The following is a 25305-nucleotide window of genomic DNA, read 5'->3' as shown; positions in this document are numbered from 1 at the left end:
CCTCACCCCGGATCACGAGACGGAGCGTCTTTTGATACCCAGATCTTCAGGGAGGTCCGGACAGGCAAGAATACGGCAGGGAAAACAAAAGTTATTCCCGTAACCATTACTCCTGCTCGCCGGTCCCCACCTGACCCTGCTGCTGGTTCCTCCTCGAGTTCTGGCCCACTCTTGCAGCCGTTGGCCGAACAGGAACCAGATACTCTTCCCGAGTGGTGGGATGTATCTCCCTCCACTCATCGGGATTCCCCCCCAGCAGGGCGACCTGGGCTCTCAGGTAAGCCGTCTCCGCCTCCAACTCCACGACCCTACGCATGCCGTAGTCGCGGTGCTCCGCCTTGCGTCGACGGGTATTCTCCGCCGACAGACGATTGAGCGCGCGACTACGCTCACCCGCAGACATCTGGTCTAGCTCCGCCTGCGGAATCTGCAGCTGTCCAGCGCCTTGCTGATTCCGCTGAGACGGGTAAAAGTTTGGATCTGAGCGAGGCATGCTCAAGAGCAGCCCCGCCCGCTGAACCCGCACCCCCGAGCGTCCTCAGGGACACTGGACAGGTCATTCTCGGACACCATGTGCCCGAGGAGACCACCCATGTTAGAGTACGGCCCAAGGTTCGCCCCACGATGCCACGTGGGGTTTTCCATGGGCCACTCATAGGGCGCCGCAGCGTCCCCGACGGCAGCTTCAGCCGGATCTGGAACGGCCGTCGTCTGAGCAGCGCCCCCGTCATTAGAGGCAGCTGCCTGGGCCCCAACTCCAGGATGACCAACTGCCAACGAGAGGGTGGAGGGCATACCCCCCACTGCACTCTCATTGACACATGGGTCCCAAGAGGGCCCCGCGTTGACAATGGACAGCTGTCCAAAGTCCAGACTGCCAGATGTCGGGAGTAGGTCCATCAAATCCCCCATCACTTCCGGAGGGATATCACTAAAGTGATCCCCGGGTTGATGAGGGTTGACTCCCTCTCCCGCTAAAACCGAAATCACTAGGTGTCAGCTCGGCCGTAAGTGCAAAAAAATCAGGAAGTAGGGATCGACTCACAGTCATGGAGCGGATCCTCCACGCCGCCAGAGCCAGGGCCTTCAGTTGCCGTCGGCTCGGCACCCTATGCCTCACCGAGGAAACTGAAGGCCTGGTTGGCGGCATGTCCTTCCACCCCAAAGCCCTGCCCGTTGTGGGCCATTTTTTATCTATATATATCACCGGTTAGGCATGATGTATATAACAGAGGGCCTCCGGAGCACTCTGGCGTATATAAAAAAAAGAAAAGAAAAAAGAAAACAAGAGAAGACATGAACGGAATGGATATGAGAAGAAGAGAACCCGAAGCCCAAGAGACAACCGTTGCGAGCCAAGGAGGGATGATGAGGGATGATGAGGGATGATGGAGGGGGTAGAAAAAGTGGCATCCAGTTGGAGGGAATGGGCGTTTTTATACTCGACCACCGAGCACCTCTGAATCACCAATGACGCCACAGAGCCCCGAGATTGGTGACTCAAAGGCTGTTTGGCAGGTGAAGTGGGTTGAATAGGCTGGAGAATAGATTAATGGAATCAACGCAAGGGAATTAGGAAGGTAGTGAAACAGGATGATTTGTAGCAAGCAGGTGTGATTCCCAACGAGGGAGTCATTGGGAGGGGAAACAGGGTCAGTGATTGCCTTCCAAGTGAGGAAGTCTTTAGAGGATGGGCAGGAGATGTGAAAATGGCTTCGTGACACAGAGACGAGATGTGCAGGGAAGCGATCAATATCTTAGGAATATAGTGTCAGACAGGAACAGCCAACTTTGGTGAAATGAAGCAGAAATCAAGAGCAAATGAATCTGAAAGGAGATATAACCACTTACTATATTGGATGGGTAAAAAAAAGGCACCTTGCCAGAAAAATAGTGTCTTTGTTGAAGCTTTTGAGCTTTGATTGAGAATGTTGAAGAGGAGAAGAAATCGTCAGGGTTCTCTCGATTCAGAGTAAATGGGTGTTTATATAGTTGATTCTGGCTCCTTCCCTGGCCCCCCAATCACTGGAGCAGGGCAACTGGAGCAAACTGGAGCAGTGAACTGGAGCAAGGAGAAACTATAATCTTGATTGCTTCACAAGGTGAGGTGAGGAAGGAGCAATACATAATAGGCACAGGCAAAAGCAAAGGGCAAAAGGTAATAGGCAACAGCTCTCCGAGTCGGATCCTTCCCAAGTCGGTATCGCCATCAATCCTTCAATCAGACGACGGGGAGGGTCGATAGGTTAATATGCCATTGTCCCTTAATCAATCGATCTCTACAATCGTAACCGCCAAGTCCACGGTCCAGAACACCTAGAAGGAGAAAGGGGCCCCCGATTTAGAGAGATCTCAGCGTACCAGCTAATCATTGATATGAGTCAAGCAGTTGGCTGTTCTGGTACTAGAAAGATCCCCTACATGAGCCACCAGTTCAAGGAAGGGGAATTCAGATAACGTTTGCTGGTTTTTAAACTGTGATACATGACCTCCACACTAACCCCGGTTCAAGGTATTGCCCGCTCCCCTTGGGTTGTCCTCTTTGAATTCATCCCACTGCCTCGCCTTGTACGTCTCTTCGTCTGCCTTTTCTATGTTATCCTCGTCTGGCTCCGGCCTGTTAAAGCTCGCCTCGCCACCTCCTTCGATGATATTGCCTCGCCTCCTCTCCTCCTCCAAGTACTCATCGATCGACATCGTAGGCAGGTTGTGGCCAGGACGAAACACGTCCTTCTTCAAGTCTTGCCTCGTCCCCACAATCGTGAAGGGCTTCAGCGGTTTTCCATCCTTGGAGAGTAGCGGGCCTTTTTGCCCCAGGAGGGACGTTAGTGGCGCATCCAGCCGTTCGGAATAACCATCGGCGTGCTGACCGGGCGCCCTACGGCGGAGATCATCGGGAAGAGTGGTTTGAGGTGGAGGAGCTGGAGGCGCGAGGGCGAGCATCTCAAGTTCTCTATTCAAGCTCTCGAGATCCTGGAAGGCCATGTGCGTGCAGAATTCGACGTTGGTGAGATAAACCTGGCGAACAAGTTCTTCGTCGCCATGCTCTAAATACCTTGGGTTTCTTTTGAGTGAAGCGAGCTTCTCCTTGAGCGCCTTTTCCGCCTTGAAGTTCTGAATCTTCGAATTCCTCTTGGCTGCTGCATCCGCGCCTACCACCGTAGTAAAATGATCTGCATCCTCATTGTACCTCTCGTAGAGCTTAGCGTACTCTCCATGGAGCAGCTCATATCTGTCTAGAAGTCCTAAAAAGGACTCATATGCAGCCTTTGCCTTTTTCACGATGCCCAGTCGCTCTGCCGGCGAAGTGGTTGGCGTTTTTTGAATTACTTCTGCAAGGTGGTAGCTTATGAGAAGATAGGGCAGGGATGTCGTCGCAATGTCGTCGGCCGACTCGTTAGGGCTGAAGATGGACAGCTCCGATACAAGGCGGAGACATTCTTCGTAGGATTTTATGGCTGATGAAAGCTTTTCACGGAACTCTGCAGAAGTCGAGTCGTATGTGCTTGCAAGGGCGGCTTGTCTCTCTTCTGCCTGTTCAAAGAGGGTCTTGAGAGACTGTGGCTGATCCTCTTCGGACATGGTGGATTGAATGTGAAATTGAAAGGGGGAACGAGATAGAGGTGTCAAAAACTGCGGACTATGGGGATGATGTAGCTTAATTCTTAATATGGGGGCGATTTGGTCTTCTCGACGGGTTTGAGGGTTTCACAGAAGCATTTGCATTCGAATGTGGTCGGGAATAAGTTGAGGCAGTGATGATGATAAATGGTGGGGTTGTTCTAGTCGCGACAAGAGAAGAAGCAGCATTTGCCCCGCGCTGCCACCTCGATCTACTCGTCGCTCGCGTCAACTCATACAACCCGGCCGAGGTTAGGTGTATTTCAAAAGCCAGTGGCAAGCTCAAAAGCATGTATGTATACCATCTATATGAAGAAATTTCTCTAAATATCCGATCCGATATTCGCTTTAAATCTCGCCTCGAAACCCTTCACTGAAGCTCGTTCACTGTTTCCAACATTCACTGTTCCCATCTCAGAGGGGTGAAGTTGAGAGATCCAACGCCGAAAATTAGCCGACTCAGAGAGCACAGTGCACAAGCTCGCCCCTTCTAATTACGTCGCCCCTGTTGATACGCCCATCGTTGAAGCCGCAATCGAGCTAGACTTGGGACTTATTCTCCAGCAACGTCTCAAACGTCTCTCTCTCTCCATCCGATCATCAGTCGCATGCAGCTACGGCCCTCCCGGCCAACCGATCTCTCCCCCTTCCGCACCCGTCCCGGTCTTCGACGTTTCCCTATCACGACCGCAGCCCACCGTCCCGACTCTCCCTCATCCAGATCCAAGCGTATATAAGCTCGCGCAGGGCAACGTCGGTTCCCCCCTTTGCTTTCACCATGCCTCCGAAAATCGAGCAACAAGAGATCGAAACCTACTGGAACATTTTCGCCACCAGAACAGGAGGCCAGAAATATCTTACCGGCGAGCAGGCTGCGCCCGTCCTCAAGAACAGTGGTTTACGAGATGACCAGTTGGAGCGGGTGTGGGACCTCGCCGACGTTGACAACGATGGCAACCTCGACTTTGAGGAGTTTTGCGTCGCCATGAGGCTAATCTTCGATATCCTCAATGGGGTGGGTCAAATTCAAAACTCTAGGACGCTCAAAATAACTCTCTAACTAATTCCGCTTCATAATAACAGGAATACGCCGACGTCCCTTCGACACTCCCAGACTGGATGGTGCCCGAGTCCAAGTCGCATCTCGTCCAAGCTACCCGCGCGATTACCGGAAAGCAAGTTCAATTCGAGAGAGTCGAGGATGAGCCGGATTCTCCAGGGCTCAAGGATGGGTTTGACTGGTACATGAAGCCCGCGGACAAGTCCAAATACGAGCAAATCTACCAAGAAAACAGAGATATGCGAGGCGAAATAGCTTGTATGTTGCTGCAAATGCGTCCCATTCCTGTACTAGGTGTGGTTATCAAACCTCCATGTTAACAATTCTGTTGGAATGCAGTCAATTCCCTCGAAGACCTCTACGAATCCCTTGATGTACCTGATACAGACATCCGCTCTGCTTGGAATCTGGTCAACCCGGCGGCCCACTCCACGATAAACAAAGATGCCTGTCTCGCTTTCCTACACATGCTCAACTACCGACACGAAGGCTACCGCATTCCCCGCAACATTCCCGCCTCTCTCCGGTCATCCTTCGAACGCAACAATATCGACTACCAGGTCGACAACCAACGCACCGCGGCGGCATCTCGCTGGGCGACCAAGGCTGACGATAATACCTCTACGGGCCGCAAGGCCAAGTTCGGCGAACAGTACCTTACTCGGCTGGGCCACTCCGGGTTCAAGACAGCGGGGACCGACTTCTCGACCGAGAAGACGGAAGACTGGGAGGAAGTCCGCCTCAGGAGGCAACTCCAGGATCTCGAGGAGAAGATACAAAAAGTGGAAGCAGACGTGGAGAGGAAGAAGGGCGGCAAGCGAGACTCCAAGCCGGCACTCGTGAAGAGGGAGCTCGAACAATTGCTAGACTACAAGAGGAAGCAGCTTAGGGACCTAGAAGAAGGCAATAATAAGGGGGCTGGCGGCGGTTCGAACTTGAAGTCCATCTCCGATGACTTGCAGACGATCAGGGAGCAGGTTGATGGGCTGGAGAGCCATCTGCGTTCGAGGCAATCGGTTCTAGACCAGTTGAGGCGGGAGATTGAAGACGAGAAGGCGAGCAGATGAGGGGCCTTTTTCATTTTATCGTTTATCTTAGCGTTACATTGTAATCTGTATATTTCTTCTTGGTTTTGGGTTTCGCGAGCGTTTTTGGGAATATTCATGGTGTTTGAAGTTGCACTTCATCGCGGAAGGCCTGGATCTCATTTCTCGGTACTGAGCAAGCGTTCGCATCTCAAACTCACCATCAAAAAACTACAGGCCCTATTGCTGTGTCCGGAGCGGCTCCTTCCCACGTTGGATACACCCACTAAGCAAGAAGCACAAAATAGAGGTTACAAGCAATACAAGTCCAGAAATGTTTTCCATGTAGCTGCTAACCTGGTAAGACTGATACAGAAACCAATCGTTCTCTAAAAGAAAAAGGGGGAAGACAGAAGAATAAAAAGAAAAAGGAAAAAAGGAAAAGGAGAAGAAAAAAAAAAAAAATTACACAATCCCCTTGGCCTAACTACTTCTTTACCACTGAGTACCGTCAACATATTTGGGCGCCCAGGGGAGGCCCAGAGTGCGGCCCTTAAGAGCCCACGCCATGATAGAGAAGACCTTGACGCTTCCGATCCGGCCTACACCGCGATCGCGGCCAGCAGCGCACATGATGGCGTCGAATGGCAAAAGCTTCACAGGAATCTGTGGCTTGCCCTGGATGGCGAGCTCAATGTTCTTGGCAACACCAGCGGCCTATTTGCCGTTGTTAGTCTTACCTCCGCTTTTACAAAAGTCTATTTAGTCAAACCCGGAGAAGGGTCAAGGGGGAAGCTCACCTGCTTATCAGCAATCATGAAGCCGGCACGGGGCTTGGAGACGATATCTCCGCATGCCCAGACATTCTCGGCATTCTTGACCTGGTAGAATTCATCCACCTCTGCGTACTTTCGCTCGTTGAGGTGCTTCGCATCAAGGAACCCAGTGTTAGGTCTGAGGCCCATGGTGGGAAGGTACAGATCGGTGGTAATAGTCGTGCCATCCTCCAGCGTGACTTCGGTCTTCCCGCTAGGCAGGACCTTGGATCCCTCAACCCTTGAGTTCTTCCTCACATCCACGCCAAGCTTCTTCATCTCATATTCCATGTTCGAGCCGATAGAATCCCCGCCCATAAGCGCCGCATCGGCAGACAAAAGAACAACACTCTTGTCAGCCCCATACTGATACTTAATCTCACTCGAGGTCTCACACCCCGTCGGTCCAGCCCCCGCAATAACAATGTGCTTCGCCGCCCGCACCTTCTCCGCCGTGTCGTGGAGCTGCTTGATCGTGGCCTCGGTGTTAGAAAGCCCCTTCCACGGCACGTTATCGTTGGCCGAGTGGGCGCCCGTCGCGAGGACGAGGTAGTCGTAGTTGAGGGTAGTCTCGCCGGAGCCGTCGGCGGCCTTGACCCGGGCCGTCTTGGCGTCCGTGTTGACGGCGGTGGCGGAGCCGAGGACGAATTGGAAGTTTTCTTTGGGGTATTGGGAGAAGCCGGGTTCGATGGCGTGGAAGATCTGGTCGTCTTTGACGAGGCCGGGGATGACGGCGCGGATGGTGGCTACGTTCCAGTAGAAGTGTGTGTTCTAAAAGTAAATGTTAATCCCGTGTCGACACAATTGCAAAGCCACCAGCTCCATTGAACGGCTTGCAAAGTCCGAAGCTATTTTTGCCCCCGGTGTGATGTAAATGGCCAATCGCCAAGTGCTGGCGACGTTAATATGCGGAGTTTTGGGTTTCCCCAACCCACATCGCCGGAGCTCCGAAGGTCTCAGCCCCGTGGAACCTGTCAGGAACGGCCCAAGCGGCAATTGATAAAAAAGAAGAGAACAAAAAAAAAAAAAATCGGGTGAGAAACCATACCGGGGAGACGAGGACGACTCGAACATTCTTTTCCGTTTGCCTCGTGTATTTCAGCAGGCGATGGGAAACGGCCAGGCCGGCAAAGGAAGCGCCGAGAATGACGACGGTCTTGGACATTTTGGCTAAGCTGATCTTAGGAGGGAGATGGAAGGTACAGGCGGAGAGTCTGGTGAACAGCCGTCGAGGATCAGAATGCACAGTAGCAGGAAAGTACAGGGCTCAGTTAAAGATGCGGAAAGGTTCGAAGGGCTTGAGGACTATCTAAGCGGGTCGCAACGAGAGGAGGGCCAAGTCGATATTTATACTTGGCGGAAGAAGCAGAAAATATGTCCGGATGTACTTGATCTTGGGGCAAAGTACCGTCTTACAAGATATCATCATTGCTCGGAGACGGAACGGGGGTTGGCCGGGCTAAGCCCGCAGGGACTCGTACGCATGAAAGTCTCCGTGCGACCTGGTTGCTACACGCGTTCGCCAGGGCTCTGTAGTAGGGTACTATTATGGGCGCAGAATGTGAGACAAACATTGCTTATTGTGTACAACTTATGATACTCTCAGACGGAGGACTAAATGTGTTGTCTACTAATGTCTGGTTTCCCAGGGCGAGTTGAACGTTGCACCCTTGTGGGATCTTTATGGAACTTGTTCTACCATGGTCCTCCGGGTTATCAAAGGGATGTCTAGGCCAAACTCTCCTTTAACATGCGAGATGGGACTACCCAGTTGAGGCTTGAGAGGTTTCTTGGTGTGCGCGTAAATTATCTTCGAAGAGGTCATGTTCCTAATCCAGTGCCCCAGCTGAGCTCCGACTTACACACGCAGAAACATTGGCGAGTTGTGCAGAAGGCGGCGTGGATGTCAGGGCGAATCCGGCATTTCCATAGGTCACTACCAAGTTTGACAAACTCGAGATGATTCGGTTAGATGGTGCATATATCTATAAAAATGCTAAATGTTTGACGAGAATCAAAAGGAACCGAGAGGCATAGATGGCGTTGATGAATCCGGTCGAGAAGTGGGGATACTCGGATCACACATGTTGTGTAACTGGAAGGACGCCTCTCTCTGAGGCACGGGGGACTTGTGGTAACGGATCCGAGATTTGAGATGTTGCAAGGGCCTAGTTTTCCTTAGTTCTAGTTGTTATCGATGTGGGAATTGAAGCCTTGCGACACTAGATTTTATGTGGTTCAGGTGACGAGGTATGGACTGCAGCGGTCATGCCAATGAGAAAGCTCAGGTTCTAAATCAACGGGCGCGAGAGGGCAAAGAAGCTCGAATGCGGCTACATGAAGGTTGGAATGTAGGTTGGAAGTACTCCGTAGCGTAGCCGCTTGAGGTTAAAATTACAGCGAGAGGATATCTTGGCTACCTACCATCTCCCAATCACGAACGATCAGATTGGTTCGGCCCATCAATGCCCGTTCGAGTTCCTGTCTCCGTTGTTGAGGTAACTTGCTTGGTAGCTTGTCGTCTTCGCCAGCTGGCTTTCACATGGCGCAAACAGGTCGAACCCCACTGGAGATGCTCCATTCTGGGCCTCCATTCTGGGCAATTCTGGATAGTGCAACTTGGAATGATAACCCGAGGCCCAGCGCTGTAGTAGTTTACTTTCGTACAGCTTCACTCGGAAGGGATCTTGTTTCTTTCATTCATGGCATGGACAACCTTGATACTTCCCCAGTTTTTCTTTGGAGGAACCGCGCCGTTCATCTCGCAACATTCATCTTCGTATCAGATCCTTTGGACGCGGAACCAATAACGCTCCGGCCAAATAACACACTTGTCTCTTCCTTGTTTCTTGGCCATTGGCAACAAGCTTGGTTGGAATTCGATGAGTTCGATGAGTTCGATGCGCGGAGGAAACTCAGCTCGTTCTGTCACCGCTAAAGGTGTGATGAGGTCAAACAAAGTAGAGAGGGGCAAAAGAGCGAGACGAATCCGTAATATTGGTCAATGAATAATACTTGCTTGGTACCTTTGTACTTGACTGCCACTAACACTACTGTACCGCTGTACCGCCGTACTGCTGTACTACTGTACTATTACTTCGTACTTTGTCCATCATCAATGGTGCGAGGCACGAGGACGAGGGGTCCGACTTGGACTCGGCTTTCTTTGTCTTGTACCCCGCCATAGCCAAACCCACCAAGCCCGCCCCCCGCCATCAAATACAACCCTCCTCAACAAACCCATCGACTTTGCTCTTCCCCTTTCTACCCGAGGACTTTCAAGGTTCCACATTTCGAAAGTATATTATCGGCTTTCCCCCTTTGCTCTAGAACCCTTGTGCCTGTCAGAAACACTCCTCATACAGCCTCGCGCCTCGAACCCTTCCAAACACAACCCTTTATCTGCCCCACCACCGAATCTGCCCACCATGGTCTCCAAGGAAGACTTCCTCAAGGCTGCTGAAGACTCGAAGAAGCTCACCAGCAAGCCCTCCAACGAGGAGCTCCTTGAGCTTTACGGTACGTGCATTGTCAATACTTTCTGTCACCTTTCAACTCTCTGAACCTCACCTTCCCGGGGGTCACCTGCCCCACCTCCGTCTCCCCTCTTCGAACCCCTCGGCGACCGCAACATGAACCGAGCAAGTAAAGCTGACCATACGTCATCTCTCTAGCCCTCTACAAGGTCGGTAACGGCGAGGACATCACCAAGGCTCCTGCCCCCGGCATGTTCGATCTCAAGGTCCGTTTTACCACGCATTCTGATACCCCGTTTCGCTTTCGGAGTTCAACCACCGTACCCGCCGTGGGGGTCTCTTTAACCAGCGCTAGTCTTCTGTCGAGTTCACGCTTCAGCTAACACATAGCTTCCACAATACAGGGCAAGGCCAAGAAGAACGCCTGGCAGAAGCTTGTCGACGAGGGTGTCACCACCGAGCAGGCCCAGGAGAGGTACGTTGCTCTCGTTGAGCAACTCAAGGAGAAGTACGGCTACGACGCCGACAAGGTCCCCGAGGCCGTTGGATCGTAAACTACTGGTTGAAATATCGAATACGAAGGCATTTATTTGGCGCGATGAATTGCTTTTATGAGAAAGAGATCTAGCAACTTTACGAATTCTGAGAAAATAATCACATTTCTGAATATCGACGTATATAAGGTGCTGGGTATTTCCACGCACCAACCCGGTGTCATGCTCGAAGTGAAGATGTGATATGCCCCGCTGCACCGCCGGGCAGCGAGCAGGCTTCTGAACCGGCCTAATCCGTCCAAAATTCCCCCAAGCAGTCGGGTTCTGGGTAAGACATGGTGGCAACCCATGGTATCTCATCCTTGCCATACTTCTGTAGGGGGAGACTATAGGGCATCCGAAGGCCGACCACCGCCGTTTTCCCGCCGTTCTCCGTCACCTCTTTTGACGGTGTGTCGTTTTGAAAAGCCCCAATCATGATAGAATCCTTTACTAGTAACTCTGGCCAAACCAACACCCCAATTTCCCATGAAGCGATGCGGACCTCATGTGCAGCGTTGGGAGCCTCACCCCACGCCTGCTTTGATAGGTTTGCCGAAGTAATCAACGCCCAGTCGATGGAATCTTCGCCATGGCGAATATAAGTCTTGATGTGTGGGGCTGCCCGGTTCCTCCCGCTGTTATGAATCTCTGCCTCACCTAAATCTATGCTCCAATGTTAATGTCTTGTAGGACCTCTACTGTCCAGGAACGAGTAAACTGACCTTTGCCTTTAGGGGCATCGTTCGCCCAGTGGTAGAACATGGGTTTCATGTACTCCAACTGTTTGGCCTGCTGCTTGGATTGGATCCGCATGTGTATGGAACCGCCCGATCGATAGCCGGCGACTGACCGTCGAATTTCATCAACGGTGGGAAACATCACCTTGAAGTTTGGTCGACCCGCGGATGCTGACTTCGAGGCGGACAGCGCTTGGAAAAAGGTGCCTTTCAACCATGTATCTTTGGGCCCGAGAGTTGCTATGGATGATATCTGCACAGCAACGTCAGAAGCACCGTGCTGGACGGGCACCTCGGCTAGAGCTTTCTTCAGCGCAACCCATCCCCACGGTTGAGAAGACCGCACAGGATGGCGTCCGGGGACACTCGCTATGAGAACTGCTCTTACGGCGGAGAAGTCATACTTGGATAATTCTTCGACAAGAGGTTTACAAGTGGGCCTTCGTGCGTCATAAGCTCGTAGATATGCTAAAAGATCTTCCTTGAACCGCTCTCCGCTGCCTAGAGGGTGGGCTTGCTTGCTGCCAGTTTTCTTTGGGTCCTTTAGAAGCGGTAGTAGCGGCGATAGCCAAGCGCCATTGGTTAGCACTGTCCAGTCCTGGACGATGCTGTTTGCTGTGTGAATGATGACTTGGGCGGTATCATCATGCCTAAGCAGGATCATCATCTTTGAGTGATGCGTGCCAAACATCTCGGGCATGGGGGCAACATGGAGGCTGACATTGGCATACTTCGCTGCCTCTGCCTACACTTTGCTTAGCTTCATCAGAAAAGATAAGCGACTAGGTAAGATGGGCTCCTTTTTACCTCGAGTCTGATTTTGCCGGGGTCTTCTCTCTTCCAGTTTCCGTGGACGATGTGAAGCTTCACTAGGTTTCTGACGTCCTCATCAAAGGCATCGAGAATATACGCGATGTCGTGCATGTAGTTAAAATTCCAACATTCCTTGATCAGAGGGTCACCGAGGAGAGTTTTAAGGGTGACTGTCCCCTGATTGTAATGGTCTGGCAGATCGTCAATTCGTGTGAGCTTGATGGGGGAACTCATCACTACCGGGCCATTGCGGGTAGTCCGCTTTCTCGCTGGGGGGCTGATCGAACGCGTCAATGAGGTTGGAGCTTCGACTGTGTCCTCGTGAGACTTGACGCCTGAGTCGTATCGGGCCCGCTTGGGAGGAGGTTCCATCATGAAAGCTCGTCGATAGAAAGTCAATTGTGGATTAGGTAGTGGTTGTCGGAGGCATTGGACAGTCTTTGAGACCTGTGATGTGATGGACAACAGTCTGGGAAGAGTTGCGGCTGCTGACCCTGAATAAGAGTTCATCAAGGCTAAGGTCTGAGGAGGAGCCGCAACCTACAATTGTAACTCCCCAGTCTGGAACCAGAGCAGTCGATGAGATGGTTCTTTCTCAAAAACGCCTTGTCACCAATCCACGACGGATTTAAGTCATCAAATACAATCCAATGTCGTAGCTCAAGTTAATTGTCAAGTTAGTTGTTGTCTTGGGTAATTCAATCCAGCTCGTCCGCGCATGTCGAATTGAGAATCAGTCAAAATGCATGTACCTCTGCGACTCGATGTATCTTTTTCGTGCAGTTTTGGAGTGATTCGTTCAACCAATCTGTACTATTGATATTCTCTTAAGAAATTCAAGAAACACATCAGTATTGGGATATTACGAAGTAAGAGGAAACCAATCCCGGGCCCATTTTCATGGTAATTTCTGTTCTAGATTATCTGTCAAGATGCGCTCTCTCCCATGGTGGTAGCCCAGCGTGTGATTGATCAAATGGTTCCTGAACTATTAACACTGCCTGGCGTGTTCGGGCGAGTCTTAAGAGGCGCCGCCTGCGCCCAAAAGAAGGATCAAGTACCTGTGCACGCGGAACTTCAATACACCACTGCTCGTCATCATTGCCAACCACTTCAAAACAGCTTGGCCACAGACCCCGGTCGAAGATTGTCGACTGCTAGGTTTATTGTGAACCCTCTGAGACTGAGTATGATGTGACAACCTGCTCTACCCGTTATCCATACTCTGTGGGCTTGTCCGAGCTTGAGATGTTGAATCAAACAAGTCGGCGGAGATAGCCTGGCTCTTGTTTCAAGGTGTCTTGCCTGCAGGAGCTAAATTCTTCGATTCGCAGTCTAAATTTACTGCAGCTCTTTGCACATTCAAGGATAAGGAAATACGAAGTACTTGGGGGCGCGGACTTCTGACATGTATGCCATCGGTCTGTTCAATCCAACAGGGCCTATGAAGTAATACGCCTCCTTTCCCTTCACATTCCCTATCTGCCACTACTCCTTCAAATGCAGCGGAATGCACAATCGTGGTGTGTGTGGCGAACGGAGGTACATCCGAATTGTATCGATTTGCCTGTGTAAACTTAGTTTACTTCGAAATGTGTCCCCGTCCGCACTGCCGCCTGAGATGTTAGGCCTTGAACTATTTTTCGATCCATCGGTGGGTCTGCAATTGCTTGTTGAAGCTTAGTGGAGAGCCGACAGCGGTTTTATCCAATAAGCTTCGAGCATCGCGCCATTTTTAGCGATAGGGAGGATATCAAATGAATTGATGTTCATTGAGTAGTCCATCGTCTTGTACTTGTACCTGTACCTGAACATTGGTGGACATCCGCCTGTTCTTGATGTATCCTGCCGTTCTCCTGATTTTTCCACCCCCTGTGTGGTTTCTGTCCCGTCTTCTATCATCCCCGTGTTCCTCCTTAATTTTTCCAGGACACCAAGTTCTCTTCGCGATCTCCAAGGTTGGCAGATTCCTAGCCACGATTTTGTATTTCTTGGCTCCTTCTTTCCTTTCTTTATCTCACCATCGCCCAATCATCATCGTTTGGCCCTGACGACTTTCCTTTCTCTCTTTATTTGCTCCTCCGATTTCGAGGAGATTCCGGTCTGGCGAACATTTTTTGACATCTCCTGTCTTTTTTGTTCTCGCGATCCCTCATCAGATTGCCTCCTGATTTGCCAGCTCAGCAATCCGGCGACTTGGCCTCCAGAGGCGCCTTCACAACCCACCCACATCCCGTTTCCAGATGATAGCCGTGACCGAATCATAGACGACGAGTCGACGTTACGGACCACCTGTAGCCTTTCGTTTGTCTCTTTCTATCTTGAAGCGACCGAGACGAATTTCATCGTCACGACCGGAATAATCCTCCCTGAACTACCAAGCTCTCGTGACGATATCATCACCGATCAAGCGCCTTGTCTCCGCATCACTCGTTTGCCCCCCGCGCGTTTCTCAGCACCTTTTAGGTGCCCCCTTTAGAATATGAAGCTTGCTTCAATGCTAACGCTCCTCGGAGCGACGGCTCTGGTTCAAGGCAAGGGAAAGAAGGACCCTGAGCCAACTACATTCAATGGTGTCGAGGTTCCCCCGTTATTAGAACTCACTCCCGATAGCTATGACAAGGAGTTAAAATCTTCGACCTTTGTCATGGTCAAGCACCACAGGTAGATCCATCTCCCTCACTCAGTCTCCTTAAAAATGGCGTCAATTCTTTCTAACGGCATCATCTTGCAGCCCTTATTGTCAATTCTGTCTCGAGTTCGTCCCCACCTACCAAACCGCCTACGAATTCTATTACACCTCGCAACCGGAGGGCACCGACAAGAGCTTCAGCGAGTTTTACGACTTCAAGTTCGCGTCGATAAATTGCGTCGCGTACTATGATTTCTGCGCAGATCATAATGTGACGTCGTGGCCAACAACTGTTCTGTTCAAGAACGGAGAAGTGGACGGCAAGATTCGCGGCGCCAAGAACATGACTGTTGTGACCAACGTCATCGAGAAAGCCCTTGAGAAGGCCAAGCCTGGTTCCAGGCCAAAGAAGCGAATAATCCCCAAGCCTGGTGTTGATCACGTCGACTCTGCCGAGACCCCGAAGTCCGACAAGACGGAGGATGTAGATGAGCAGCCGGCCACGACGGGCTCCAGCGCTAAGGTGAAGGCCGATAAGGTACCTGCTGAAGAGGTCGAGAAAAAGACGGCCGAAGAAGATGACACCGAAGAGATCGAGGAGAAGAGGGCTGAAGAGGACGTTGTCGAAGTCGCCAAGGAGACAAAAGCAGCTAATGACGTTCCCGTCTTCCCTACCCCGAATATCCCCTTCCCGACCCGGGCCAAGTCAACGGCAACTCCTAACAAGGAAGGAATCTCGACCCCCCTTACCGCCGAGTCGTTCCATGACAAGGTTACGATGACCCAAGACCCTTGGTTCATCAAGTTCTACGCCCCCTGGTGTCATCACTGCAAGGCTCTTGCTCCCACTTGGGATCAGGTTTCCAAGGACATGAAGGGTCGTCTCAATATTGGCGAAGTCAACTGCGATAAGGAAGCTCGTCTCTGCAAGGACGTCGGTGTCCGAGGCTATCCTACAATTATCCTTTTCCGCGGTGCGGAGCGTGTTGAGTACGACGGTCTGAGGGGCCTCGGCGATTTGCTTCACTTCGCTGAGGGCGCCGTAGACCTGACTAACGGTGTTCCCGAGGTCGACGCCGAGTCTTTTAAGGCCCTGGAGCAGAAGGAGGAGGTGATTTTCGTCTATTTCTATGACCATGGTGCTACGAGCGAGGATTTTATGGCCCTCGAGCGTATTCCCATCCACCTTGCTGGTCGTGCCAAGCTCGTCAGGACCCGCGACCCCGAGATGTTCAAGCGCTTCAAGATTACTACGTGGCCGAGACTCATGGTCTCTAGGGAAGGACGTCCCACTTACTACACTCCCATCATGCCCAAGGACATGAGGGATGTTAATCAAATGCTTCAGTGGATGAAGTTCGTCTGGCTCCCCATTGTTCCGGAGTTGACCGCAGCCAACGCGCGTGAGATCATGGATGGCAAGATCGTCGTCTTGGGCATCCTCAACAGGAACAACGAGGAGTCCTTCCGAGATGCCCAACGTGAAATGAAGAGCGCCGCCAACGAGTGGATGGACAAGCAGATTCAACTCTTCCAGCTTGAGCGACAGGAGCTTCGTGATGCTAAGCAGCTGCGTCTCGAGGAGGCGAAGGACCGGAATGACGAACGAGGAATCCGACAGGCCAAGGCTATCCGGATCAACATGTCCATGTCGGATAAGAAGCAGGTCACCTTTGCCTGGGTTGACTCCGTCTTTTGGCAACGCTGGATTAGGACCACCTATGGCATTGATGTTAAGGACGGCGATCGTGTTATTATCAATGATGAAGACGTAAGTTTCCCTACCAGCAGCAGCTTTTGTTTGCGGCGAACGGATCTAGCTAACTTGTGCTCTCTATAGAACCGTCGATACTGGGACACTACCATCACGGGTAACCTCATTACTCCTTCGCGCACCTCGATCATGGAGACAATCAGCAAAGTCACCGCGTCACCGCCCAAGATCAAGGCCAAGCTGACCATTTCGAGCTTCGAGAAGGTCTTCTTCGACTTCCGCATGGCCTTCGTCGAACACCCCTGGCTCTCCCTCGGCTGCACCTTTAGCATTGCCCTTGCCGCACTATCCTGGTTCCGTGGCCGGCTACGAAGGACTCGTCCCAACTTCAGACTCGAAGACGCCATGGGCATCAAGGAGTTGAAGGAGGGTCTGCTCGGGGGCGGAAGCTCTAACAGCAACGGCAAAGTGGACTAAAAGAAAGAGGGAAGAGATGTGACGATGAAATGACTTTATTACATTGGGATTATTACTAGCAGTTCATCTTTTTTGACTCTTTCCTTCTTCCATTTTCGCCCGCCGTTCTTATAGGGCTTCTTCTATAACTTCTCTGCTTCTAGCCGAAGTTCCCAGGGTTTCCGCGTCTTTGTCATTCCGTTTATTCGTCTGACTCTCAAACATCTGTCATAGAGATATCATATTTATTTATCAGGTCGCCAAGGAAGGAGTTGTCTCTTTTTTTTTTTTTTTGTCTTTTTTTCTTTTCTTGTTTACCCATACTTCCAGGCGGGGAATGGATACGAAGGGGGTGTTTTTTTTTTGCCCTTTCTTCTTTTTTTATTCATGGTCAACATAAAAAGGAAGGCGAGGGAGCGAAGCTTAATTCACATGGACGCTTTTTTGTAACTTCTTCTCACTTTGGTTGGCTGCTGCTTTGTTTGCTTTGGCTAGGACTTGGACGTTTTCTCACCCCCCTTCTCTGCTGTACTAATGTTCCATAAGATAAACAAAAAAACACGTTGTACTTCAAGACTTGGTTCGTGGTCGACTGATGTGAAGAAGTAATGGAATTGACTTGATGTTCTAGTCCCATTGAGATGTCAAGTCTCACCCTCTTTCCAACGAGGCTAGCGCCTATGCCTGAAAGAAACTGCACACGCATGATATCCTAGGTTCGGCAGGGTTCTCCTGTTCAAGTATACAACTCCGCCGTCAAGGTATTCAACTCCAGACCCTCCTTCGCGATATCCGGCTCATCCACCAAAAAGTCCAAAGGCATCTCCACAAGGGTTCCTCGCACGCGGCTCAACCACTCCTTCACCTCGCCCACACCACCAGGGAACTCCGACTTGACAACGTGGCCGTAGCCAATTTTGCCAGCTGCATTCTGAGCCTGCTGCGCCTGCTGTTGTTGTTGCTGCTGCTGCTGCTGGTTGTTATTGCCGCCCTTTTCGGGCTTCTCGGCGGCACCGGGTATGACGAAGTGCTTCGAGAAGAACTCGTCGTAAGCCTTCCACGTGCGAACGTGATTATTCGGCACATTGTGGAAGACCTTGCTAAAGACCTCGGTATTCACGCGGGCCGTGGTATTCCACAAATTCCGGAAATCGGGGTGCAGCGGATCGCGGACGAGCTGGTCAGCGTGCGAGTTCCAGTCATACCAGTTGGGGCCCTTGTCGACGCCGGACCAGTTAACGTTGGGCTTGTCCCACTTTTCGTCGGGAATGAGGCCGAGGTGCTTGCGGAAGATGAAGCGTCGGAGGGAGGCGGCGAAAACGCTGGCCTGGTAAGGGCGGCCGTTCATGTACGAGTCGACAGGGGTAGGGTCCTCGATGACGACGGCGATTTCGGAGTCGTGGAAGCCGAGCTGGGATCGGTCGTTGATGTTGGCCGAGCCGCAGATGACGAGTTTGTCGTCGGCGATGAGGAGCTTGCTGTGGATGTAGAGCTGCTCGCTCACGAAGGAGTCGATCTCGGCCTCTGGGGGACCATACCAGGGGACAGATCGGATATCAGCACCACCCGCCATGTAACAGGATGCCACGGTGTCCCAGGTAGAATCCGGGCCTCTGGACGGGCCGTTGATGCGGTCGTAGTTTCGAAGGTTGTAGAATGCAATATATCGACTGACATCCTGGATACCGTTATTTCGCAGCGTCTCGAGAATACTATGCCCACCACGAGAAATGGAGAAGTACTGGAATTCCATAATCGCTCGCGTGCCGAGTGCACTGTCAGCCTTCAGGTCACCGGGGAATCCAGGGACAGCGGGCATGATGACAATGATCAGGAACTCTTCGTTGGCGTGATAGGCTTTGAGAATACGGTTCACGATTGCAGTTCCCAGCTTGTTGCAAACTGGTTTCTGAGCATCGCTTGTAGCAGTGATGAAAAACTATCGTCCAGTGTTAGACAGCCTGCCTTCATCTATCAAGCTTTCTCTCTTCAAAAAGGCAATTACCTGGTTCTCAATATAGATAAAGTGCTTCGCATTGGTGATGGCGTCTATGTAGGCGTTGGCAATGGAATGCTCGGTGGGAAGCCCAGAGGACCATTGAGTAGCGCTTTACAATAGTTAGATGTTTAGGTCGACCATGACCAACTGAGTGCGGAAGGCCCGGTCTAATCACTTACCTGCGCACTAGCTGGATGCTGCTTCCGGCGCCGCTATGCCTGGATGGTGGCCTTTGGTGGGTGCGGTCATCGTGGCCGGTGAGATGGCTCAATCCTCGGTTGAATCGACTGTGCATGTCACCCAGGAGTCGCTGGCCAGACTGACTCCAATCGCCGCCCAGGCCCCGATCTAGTCCTTGGGGACTAGGGTTGCCTGGCACGGTGGCCTCAAGCTTCGCATACTTGCCAGCATTCTTGTGTCCATACTTCTGGTCGTAAAGATAGTTCCTACAAAGATGTCAGCAAGACGGACCCGATGGGGACTGCATACTCGGAGAAAACTGACCACCGGTCCTTAAAGTGATGGATTAGACTCCCGACAATTGGGCCGTTCAGGCTGATAGTAACATCGGTCCATCCCATCCTGCTACTCTGACCTCGGTCGAGCTTGTTCTGCTCCCACTTATCCACGTCGTGGAAGTCATAGATTCGGGCATTATTGTAGTCTTGCCCAGGAAAGACAACGGCCTCGAGGTTTCCAGGGTGAGCATCAGCAATTGGGTGACCTGAGAAATAGAATTAGTATCTAGAATGGTTCCCGACTGCATGCAGTCGGCTACGGATTTGGGTTCATATTACTCGTGGTGTCCCATCGTCCGAAACCTAGAAAACGTGTTAGCTCCTCACCCAGACCTCGACGGTTATCTCAACCTACACATATCAAGCCCGCCCATAAAAACAATCTTCTCATCGACAAGGCAAAGCTTCTCATGATGAGCCCAAAACAGCACCATACCATCGCTAGTACCGTAGAGGGCCTTTAAGGCGTCGACAGAGGTCTTTGCAATGCCTGAACCACCGAGGTTGAGGCCGGAGAAAGTTTTGTTCAAACTGTATCCAGTAGGCGTGTGGTCAGGGTGCCTAAAAACCTGAATATTCGGATGGAGAGACTCGAGTCGCTTTCGAGTATGCTATACGTTTACTCGTCAACAAAAAAAGGACATGGGAATTTATACGATGAACCTAGTTCTCAGACTTACTGCAGAGTTTACTTGTAACCAGTGACGAGATGTGAGTGGCGGCTCGGGTTAATTAGAATATCAAGTGGTAAGTAACTTACAGGCCAATGCTGCTTGAACCTCCTTGTAGACGATGATGTGAACTTTCACTCCGCGATCGGCAGCAGCATGGAGCAGCTTATCGAGACGATATCTCTCGTTGGCAGAGGGAGGTCGACGCAGATACAGCTCGGGACTGAGCCACCAATCGAGGATGTAAATGCTCTTTTGAGCAGCTAACGACGAGCTTTCAGCACTGCGATGCCCCGCGTAAAATCTTGGGTTCTCTTCTCACACATATACGTAGCGCCTCATCTTACCTTCAATAGCCTCGGATGCGGCCCAGAAATAGGAGCAGCCATCGACATACCACTTGGCGTTTCCGACAGTCTGGGGTGCGAAGGAGGTGTACCGGTTGTCTCTATGATGGTCAGGATGAATATGGGTGCATTCATGACCGAGGTGAGTGTGGGAATGGCGCTCATCATCCCCACTCAGGAGACTCTCGATGCGAGCCCCCGCCTTGCGGAAGAGATCCATATCGAAGGAGGGTCACGCAGGAGGTAATCACGGTCAACAGCAATGAGAAGGATAATAATTGCAGATGTTTCCGCTAGGGAAATCCGGAGGTGGCCGCGCTAAGGTTCGGGAACTAGGAGGGAGAAGAACAAGACAGAAAAATGCACGAGGCAAAAGACGAGGCTTTCATCAACCGCGGAGCACCGCAGAACGTCTTCAAATTGGTGGGACAGATAAGTGCTTCATGTGGCGGGGGTGAGCTGAACAGCCTAAGACGGTAGGGTCTAGGCGCATAGGCTTGGCCCCGACCTGACCGAATTGCCGTGGCACTAGACCTGCAGCATAGATTGGCGGATGTGACCTTGGATAAGACGTAGAAAGATGTCAGCTGAATCTACTTCATACAGCGTCCGGTATCATCGGACCTGGAGGCCTCTAGTGGAGAGAGAGCCGTTGCAGGAGTGTAAAATCCAGCCAGTGGATTGTCGCTGAGCGAGAGCTCGCGTGCGATGCTGGTCCGATCCACACAGGGAACTTAGCTTTCAACATCCTGGTCTTGGTGGAGAGTATCAGAGCATCACCACGAACCTCGAGCCATCCTCGCTTCTTCCCCTCTTCGGCCCCCTCTTTTTGTGGTTATGGATTTCTCGAGGAATGATATAAATCTGGAGGCACGTCTCTTGCAGCTGTCAATCTCGCACCAGGGCCTAGTAATTTGCTATCCAAGTCGCAATCTATAGAGGATGAACTTGGATGGTGTAGAACCGTCTCTCGCTCTGTCGGGACACCCCCAACTTGGCCGTCTGCATGAATGATTGGGATGCGAATCGAATTTGACAGGCTGGCAATGCGTGTGAAAGGGCATCCTGTACAGGCTCAACAATTTCTCACAACTACGGCCACGGTCCGGCGTTTGCTTCGGGATGCGCAACTCGACGTTGTACGAGGTCAGAAAGGTTTTTGTCTTGCTTTTCATTCCGATGTAAATTTCACACTGGAAGAAACTCGCCGGTGTGATCTTGTTTTGCTGTCCGTGGCTGCTCCTCCGCGCTTCGTACATCTCGAATGCATGGTTGTTACCGGTGTCAGGTCCTCAAGGCGTTCCTCAAGCCCTAGGATTTGGTGTCTCCTCATGGATCGAGACTTTATTTTATGTCCTGTTGCCCACGTGCCGCTGCGGTTTCTCTCCATGAAGAGAGATCCTCGAGTAGAGTTTAGTCGCTATTAAATCTTCTGGGCACAGCGAAATTTGACTGATGAGGACCATCGATTCGATGTCAAAGTCACTTGCAGCTTCTTTACGAAGGAGCGTACCTGTGTCCTACAATTGCAATGCCTGTGCTGATTAATACAAAGTAAGGACTTGGAGGCTTCAATTGAGCGCTCCTGCTTCTATACCCAACTAAAAGAGTCGTCTGTGACTCGTGACAGTAACACTAGACCGACACTGAACATTTCAATGGAGAAGGAAGGAGGACAAGAAGTAACTTTACATGTATCACCCACTGGCTTCTTGAATGCCGACATGCGAGGAAGGAAGGCTGATCCAGTCGGGAAATTGTTGATCCAGACATACGGAGAGAAGGAACGAGAGAGGTGGATTTTGTTGCGGAAGGAGACGGTAACGGGAGACGCTCTCTTTGGTAAAAACACAATGTGGCGTTCCTTCCGCGACCGCGATGCGTCCTTCTATCGCGCATCATCTAACGTAGACTGAGAATTCTACAGAAAATCATACTCGTCCAAAGTAGGTTTCCTGAATTGCATGTAACTGGAGTCCTTCTTGTCATATTAATCTTAGTGCCCCTTGCCCCCTTTCCCCCTTGCAAGCCCGACATCACACCTCCGTTTCCTCATGTGCCTCGCCTCAGCACAGGGTTTTCTCCTGCAGGTGCAACGCTTTCTCCCTTTCTGCTGCATTCTCCTAGCTTTGCCGATCCCACCATCGCCATCAACACTGACCAGGACCATGGTCGAGGGAGAGTCTCGGGAGCCGGGAGAGAAATGGAATCGATTGGTCTACGAAGTACAAAGGAAGTCAATTGACAATTGATATCGATGACGGGGATTATTAGTGACGTGTGGTGTGTGCCCCTGCATTTTCCATCCTTTACCTCTTCCGAATTGTGACATGGCGATATCCTGCTTGGAACGCCGCCCCAAGGAGCGCAGTAACAGTTTGCAACGAATGTATTAGCATTCGCCCGGCCAGATACTCGACAGAGCGAGTGTGACTGCCGACTGGAGGTTGAGACTCCGTGCCTCCCCCGCCATCCGTCGAGTCTGTCGTCAGATGCACAGCGTCGTAGTTGGTAAACCTTCAGAACAAGATCAAGGTGAGGGAGGAAGAGAGGAAGACAAGGGGTGAGAGACAAACTCTTTAGTCTCTCCACGCGTGAAGTAAGGGCACCTTTTCTCTTGGTCAATGGCTTGCCTTGAGGCAATATATGTCCCATCCTGGTCTTTGCCCATTGTGGACGAACCAAAACCTCGGCCAGTCCGCATCTCAACACTGCAACCGGTCTCTCGGTGTGTGTATGTGTGCGTTTGTGTGTCTGCCACCACTCTCGCCTCTTGCTTGCATTGATCCTTGCTGCAGAAAAGTGAGCGTATTTCTATAGATCCTGGCACTTTCTAACTCTCAAAACGGCAAAATCCTCGGTAAACCAACATAATATCCTGATATGACCATCTAAGTCCGATATACTAACATCTGCTCATAAGCCCAAGTCTGCTACTTAACATCTTACATTTCCACCCTCGATCCTCCAGAGGTCAGAGGTCAGCAAAGGGGCTCGCATTAGCATAAGACCACGGTCCTTCCTACTTTTACCAATCTCACGGTCCTTTTGGTCTCAACAACAATACATACAAGCGCTGTATGCACCGGATCAGTTGACATCTCGAGGACGCCAAGTGTGACATCTCGAGTGAAAATTTTTTTCTCCTTCCTTCCCAGCTGCTGCCAGACTCGAGAGGAAAGATGCTATCTCCCGACTTCACCGAGGCCACACGGCCGGGCGTCTCGACTCGGCTTTTTACCGAGAATGAGACCCACCTCATTCCGTATCTCGCTGCCATCCATGCCAACTGCATCACTTCCGACCATAGCATAGTCACCTTTCTTCCGCCCTTGGATCAAGATAAGCTGCTCAAGTTCTGGAAGGATGTCATTGCCGATATCCGCGAAGGCAAGCGCTTCATGGTTCTCCTCTTTGATGAGTCCGAGCCTCAGCCTACCCAGTCTGGGCTACAGCTGATGGGGGCTGTGACTCTCTCCATACCCTACTCCGAGACCGGGCCTTTCCGAGGCTGGGTTGAGAAGCTTATCGTGAGCCCGAAATTTCGAAGGAGAGGCGGCGCGACAGCCCTTATGAAGACCCTGGAAGTTGAAGCTCTTCGAAGGGGGAGGACACTCCTGGTACGCTCAGATCCATTCACGCCTACGTAGACGACTCACTCCCAGGCACACTGAATATCCCTCAAGCGAAATCATAGATCTTCTACTAATAACTTGCGAAATTTGATAGATGACTGATACTGAAACTGGAACTGTGGCCGAAGCCTTATATAGGAAGTTGGGATACGTTGAAGTAGGCAAGATTCCCGACTTTGCTATAAGTCCTGGAGGTGGTTTGAGAGCAGAGACATTCTTCTATAAACAACTGCTGTAGAGGCAGCTCCGTGATATGCTCCACAGAGACAATGGTTGTCTACGAATACACGGTTAGGGCATGCATGTGTGTGTGTGTGTGTGTGTGTGTCTCTTTCGGTTTCTCGTCTTGAGGGTATTCGGTCTTCGGCGTCCCCCAAGTTTCATGGTATTGATGGTTTACTGGTTACTATGGCCCTCGATCGAGCCAGGCTTTTTCACTTCCGAACAGGGTTGAGGGTTTCATTTGGTTCTGGGCAGGCAAAAAGTTATGAAAGGGCATCAATTATTTGCCACTCTGTGCGCACACACAAAATCGAGAGCAACATTTTGATCCATCCTCCTTCTCCTGCCCACGGGGTTTCAAACAACTGGCAGAGAGGCACACGAGTGAAAATTTTCATTTTTTACATCCGCTTTCTTCAAGATCCCCACGCTAAGACCCGCCTCCCACACCCCAAGTTGAGCCACCCCATTCGAACCCGACGTCTGGATCGCTTCACCCCCTGCACCGAACCACCAACCAAGTCTTGCGGCAACCCACCCATCCGGCGTTGCCCTTTCGGAGTTTGCACCACACCGCCCTTGCTAGACCAACGCTTTTTGTCCTTTCTGGCTCCTGTATCTCGAAGTGTGGGATGAAACCAATGCGCCAGATACGTACTTTGGTTGCCTACCACTTAGTGTGTCACCCCTTTCCTTCATACATACTTTAGTTGCTAGTGAATATCCTGCTTCCGTCCCGAGTGGGAAAAGAGAAAAAAAAAAAAAAAAAAAAAAAAATTGTTCATGTATGAGCAGGAGAGGCCAGGCCGAATCCGGCAGGTGAGAATGGCTTGTCGGGAGATTGCCAAATAAAAAAGAGGCCCTCGAGTTGCACGCCAGTAAGTACACGCGAGCAATCGGCAGCAGAAACCTGCTCGGTACCCGAATTTGTCGTGCGTGACGAAGGTTCGGCACGCCGGAACGGAAGGACTTGCCCGGTCCAGCCTGACGATGGGGCGAGCCGAGAGACAAGGGTCGGGAGAATGCAT

General features: G+C 51.3%; 6 protein-coding genes and 3 pseudogenes across 6 annotated transcripts; 4 read left to right on the top strand and 5 right to left on the bottom strand.

Moving 5' to 3' along the window:
• Window positions 1-106: 106 nt before the first annotated feature.
• SAPIO_CDS7369 lies at window positions 107-493 on the bottom strand (annotated as a pseudogene; the record flags this gene model as incomplete).
• A 2003-nt stretch (window positions 494-2496) lies between these two features.
• Window positions 2497-3582, bottom strand: SAPIO_CDS7368 (annotated as a pseudogene; the record flags this gene model as incomplete).
• An 817-nt stretch (window positions 3583-4399) lies between these two features.
• On the top strand, window positions 4400-5748 carry SAPIO_CDS7367 (Actin cytoskeleton-regulatory complex protein END3; the record flags this gene model as incomplete). Its single annotated transcript, XM_016789248.1, has 3 exons — window positions 4400-4636; window positions 4705-4939; window positions 5021-5748. The coding sequence occupies 3 exons, from the start codon at window positions 4400-4402 to the stop codon at window positions 5746-5748; spliced, it is 1200 nt and encodes a 399-aa protein (XP_016641075.1).
• Window positions 5749-6201: 453 nt separating this feature from the next.
• On the bottom strand, window positions 6202-7686 carry SAPIO_CDS7366 (uncharacterized protein; the record flags this gene model as incomplete). The annotated part of the gene is made up of 3 exons (XM_016789247.1): window positions 6202-6423; window positions 6507-7292; window positions 7570-7686. The coding sequence occupies 3 exons, from the start codon at window positions 7684-7686 to the stop codon at window positions 6202-6204; spliced, it is 1125 nt and encodes a 374-aa protein (XP_016641074.1).
• Window positions 7687-9949: 2263 nt separating this feature from the next.
• Window positions 9950-10551, top strand: SAPIO_CDS7365 (uncharacterized protein; the record flags this gene model as incomplete). Its single annotated transcript, XM_016789246.1, has 3 exons — window positions 9950-10040; window positions 10196-10263; window positions 10402-10551. 3 exons carry the CDS (start codon window positions 9950-9952, stop codon window positions 10549-10551), a joined length of 309 nt encoding a protein of 102 aa, XP_016641073.1.
• Window positions 10552-10780: 229 nt separating this feature from the next.
• Window positions 10781-12455, bottom strand: SAPIO_CDS7364 (Tyrosyl-dna phosphodiesterase; the record flags this gene model as incomplete). The annotated part of the gene is made up of 3 exons (XM_016789245.1): window positions 10781-11190; window positions 11256-12015; window positions 12078-12455. The coding sequence occupies 3 exons, from the start codon at window positions 12453-12455 to the stop codon at window positions 10781-10783; spliced, it is 1548 nt and encodes a 515-aa protein (XP_016641072.1).
• A 2110-nt stretch (window positions 12456-14565) lies between these two features.
• On the top strand, window positions 14566-16906 carry SAPIO_CDS7363 (Disulfide isomerase; the record flags this gene model as incomplete). The annotated part of the gene is made up of 3 exons (XM_016789244.1): window positions 14566-14747; window positions 14818-16486; window positions 16556-16906. The coding sequence occupies 3 exons, from the start codon at window positions 14566-14568 to the stop codon at window positions 16904-16906; spliced, it is 2202 nt and encodes a 733-aa protein (XP_016641071.1).
• A 715-nt stretch (window positions 16907-17621) lies between these two features.
• On the bottom strand, window positions 17622-20640 carry SAPIO_CDS7362 (uncharacterized protein; the record flags this gene model as incomplete). The annotated part of the gene is made up of 8 exons (XM_016789243.1): window positions 17622-18824; window positions 18891-18993; window positions 19064-19330; window positions 19389-19608; window positions 19758-19971; window positions 20083-20093; window positions 20163-20336; window positions 20421-20640. The coding sequence occupies 8 exons, from the start codon at window positions 20638-20640 to the stop codon at window positions 17622-17624; spliced, it is 2412 nt and encodes an 803-aa protein (XP_016641070.1).
• A 2962-nt stretch (window positions 20641-23602) lies between these two features.
• SAPIO_CDS7361 lies at window positions 23603-24070 on the top strand (annotated as a pseudogene; the record flags this gene model as incomplete).
• Between the last annotated feature and the right edge of the window lie 1235 nt (window positions 24071-25305).

This window comes from Scedosporium apiospermum, assembly GCF_000732125.1.
Source record: "Scedosporium apiospermum strain IHEM 14462 chromosome Unknown SEQ_SAPIO_0110, whole genome shotgun sequence".
NCBI classification, from domain to species: domain Eukaryota; kingdom Fungi; phylum Ascomycota; class Sordariomycetes; order Microascales; family Microascaceae; genus Scedosporium; species Scedosporium apiospermum.
Note: the sequence above shows the minus strand (reverse complement) of the source record. Positions and strands in the feature narration are given on the sequence as shown.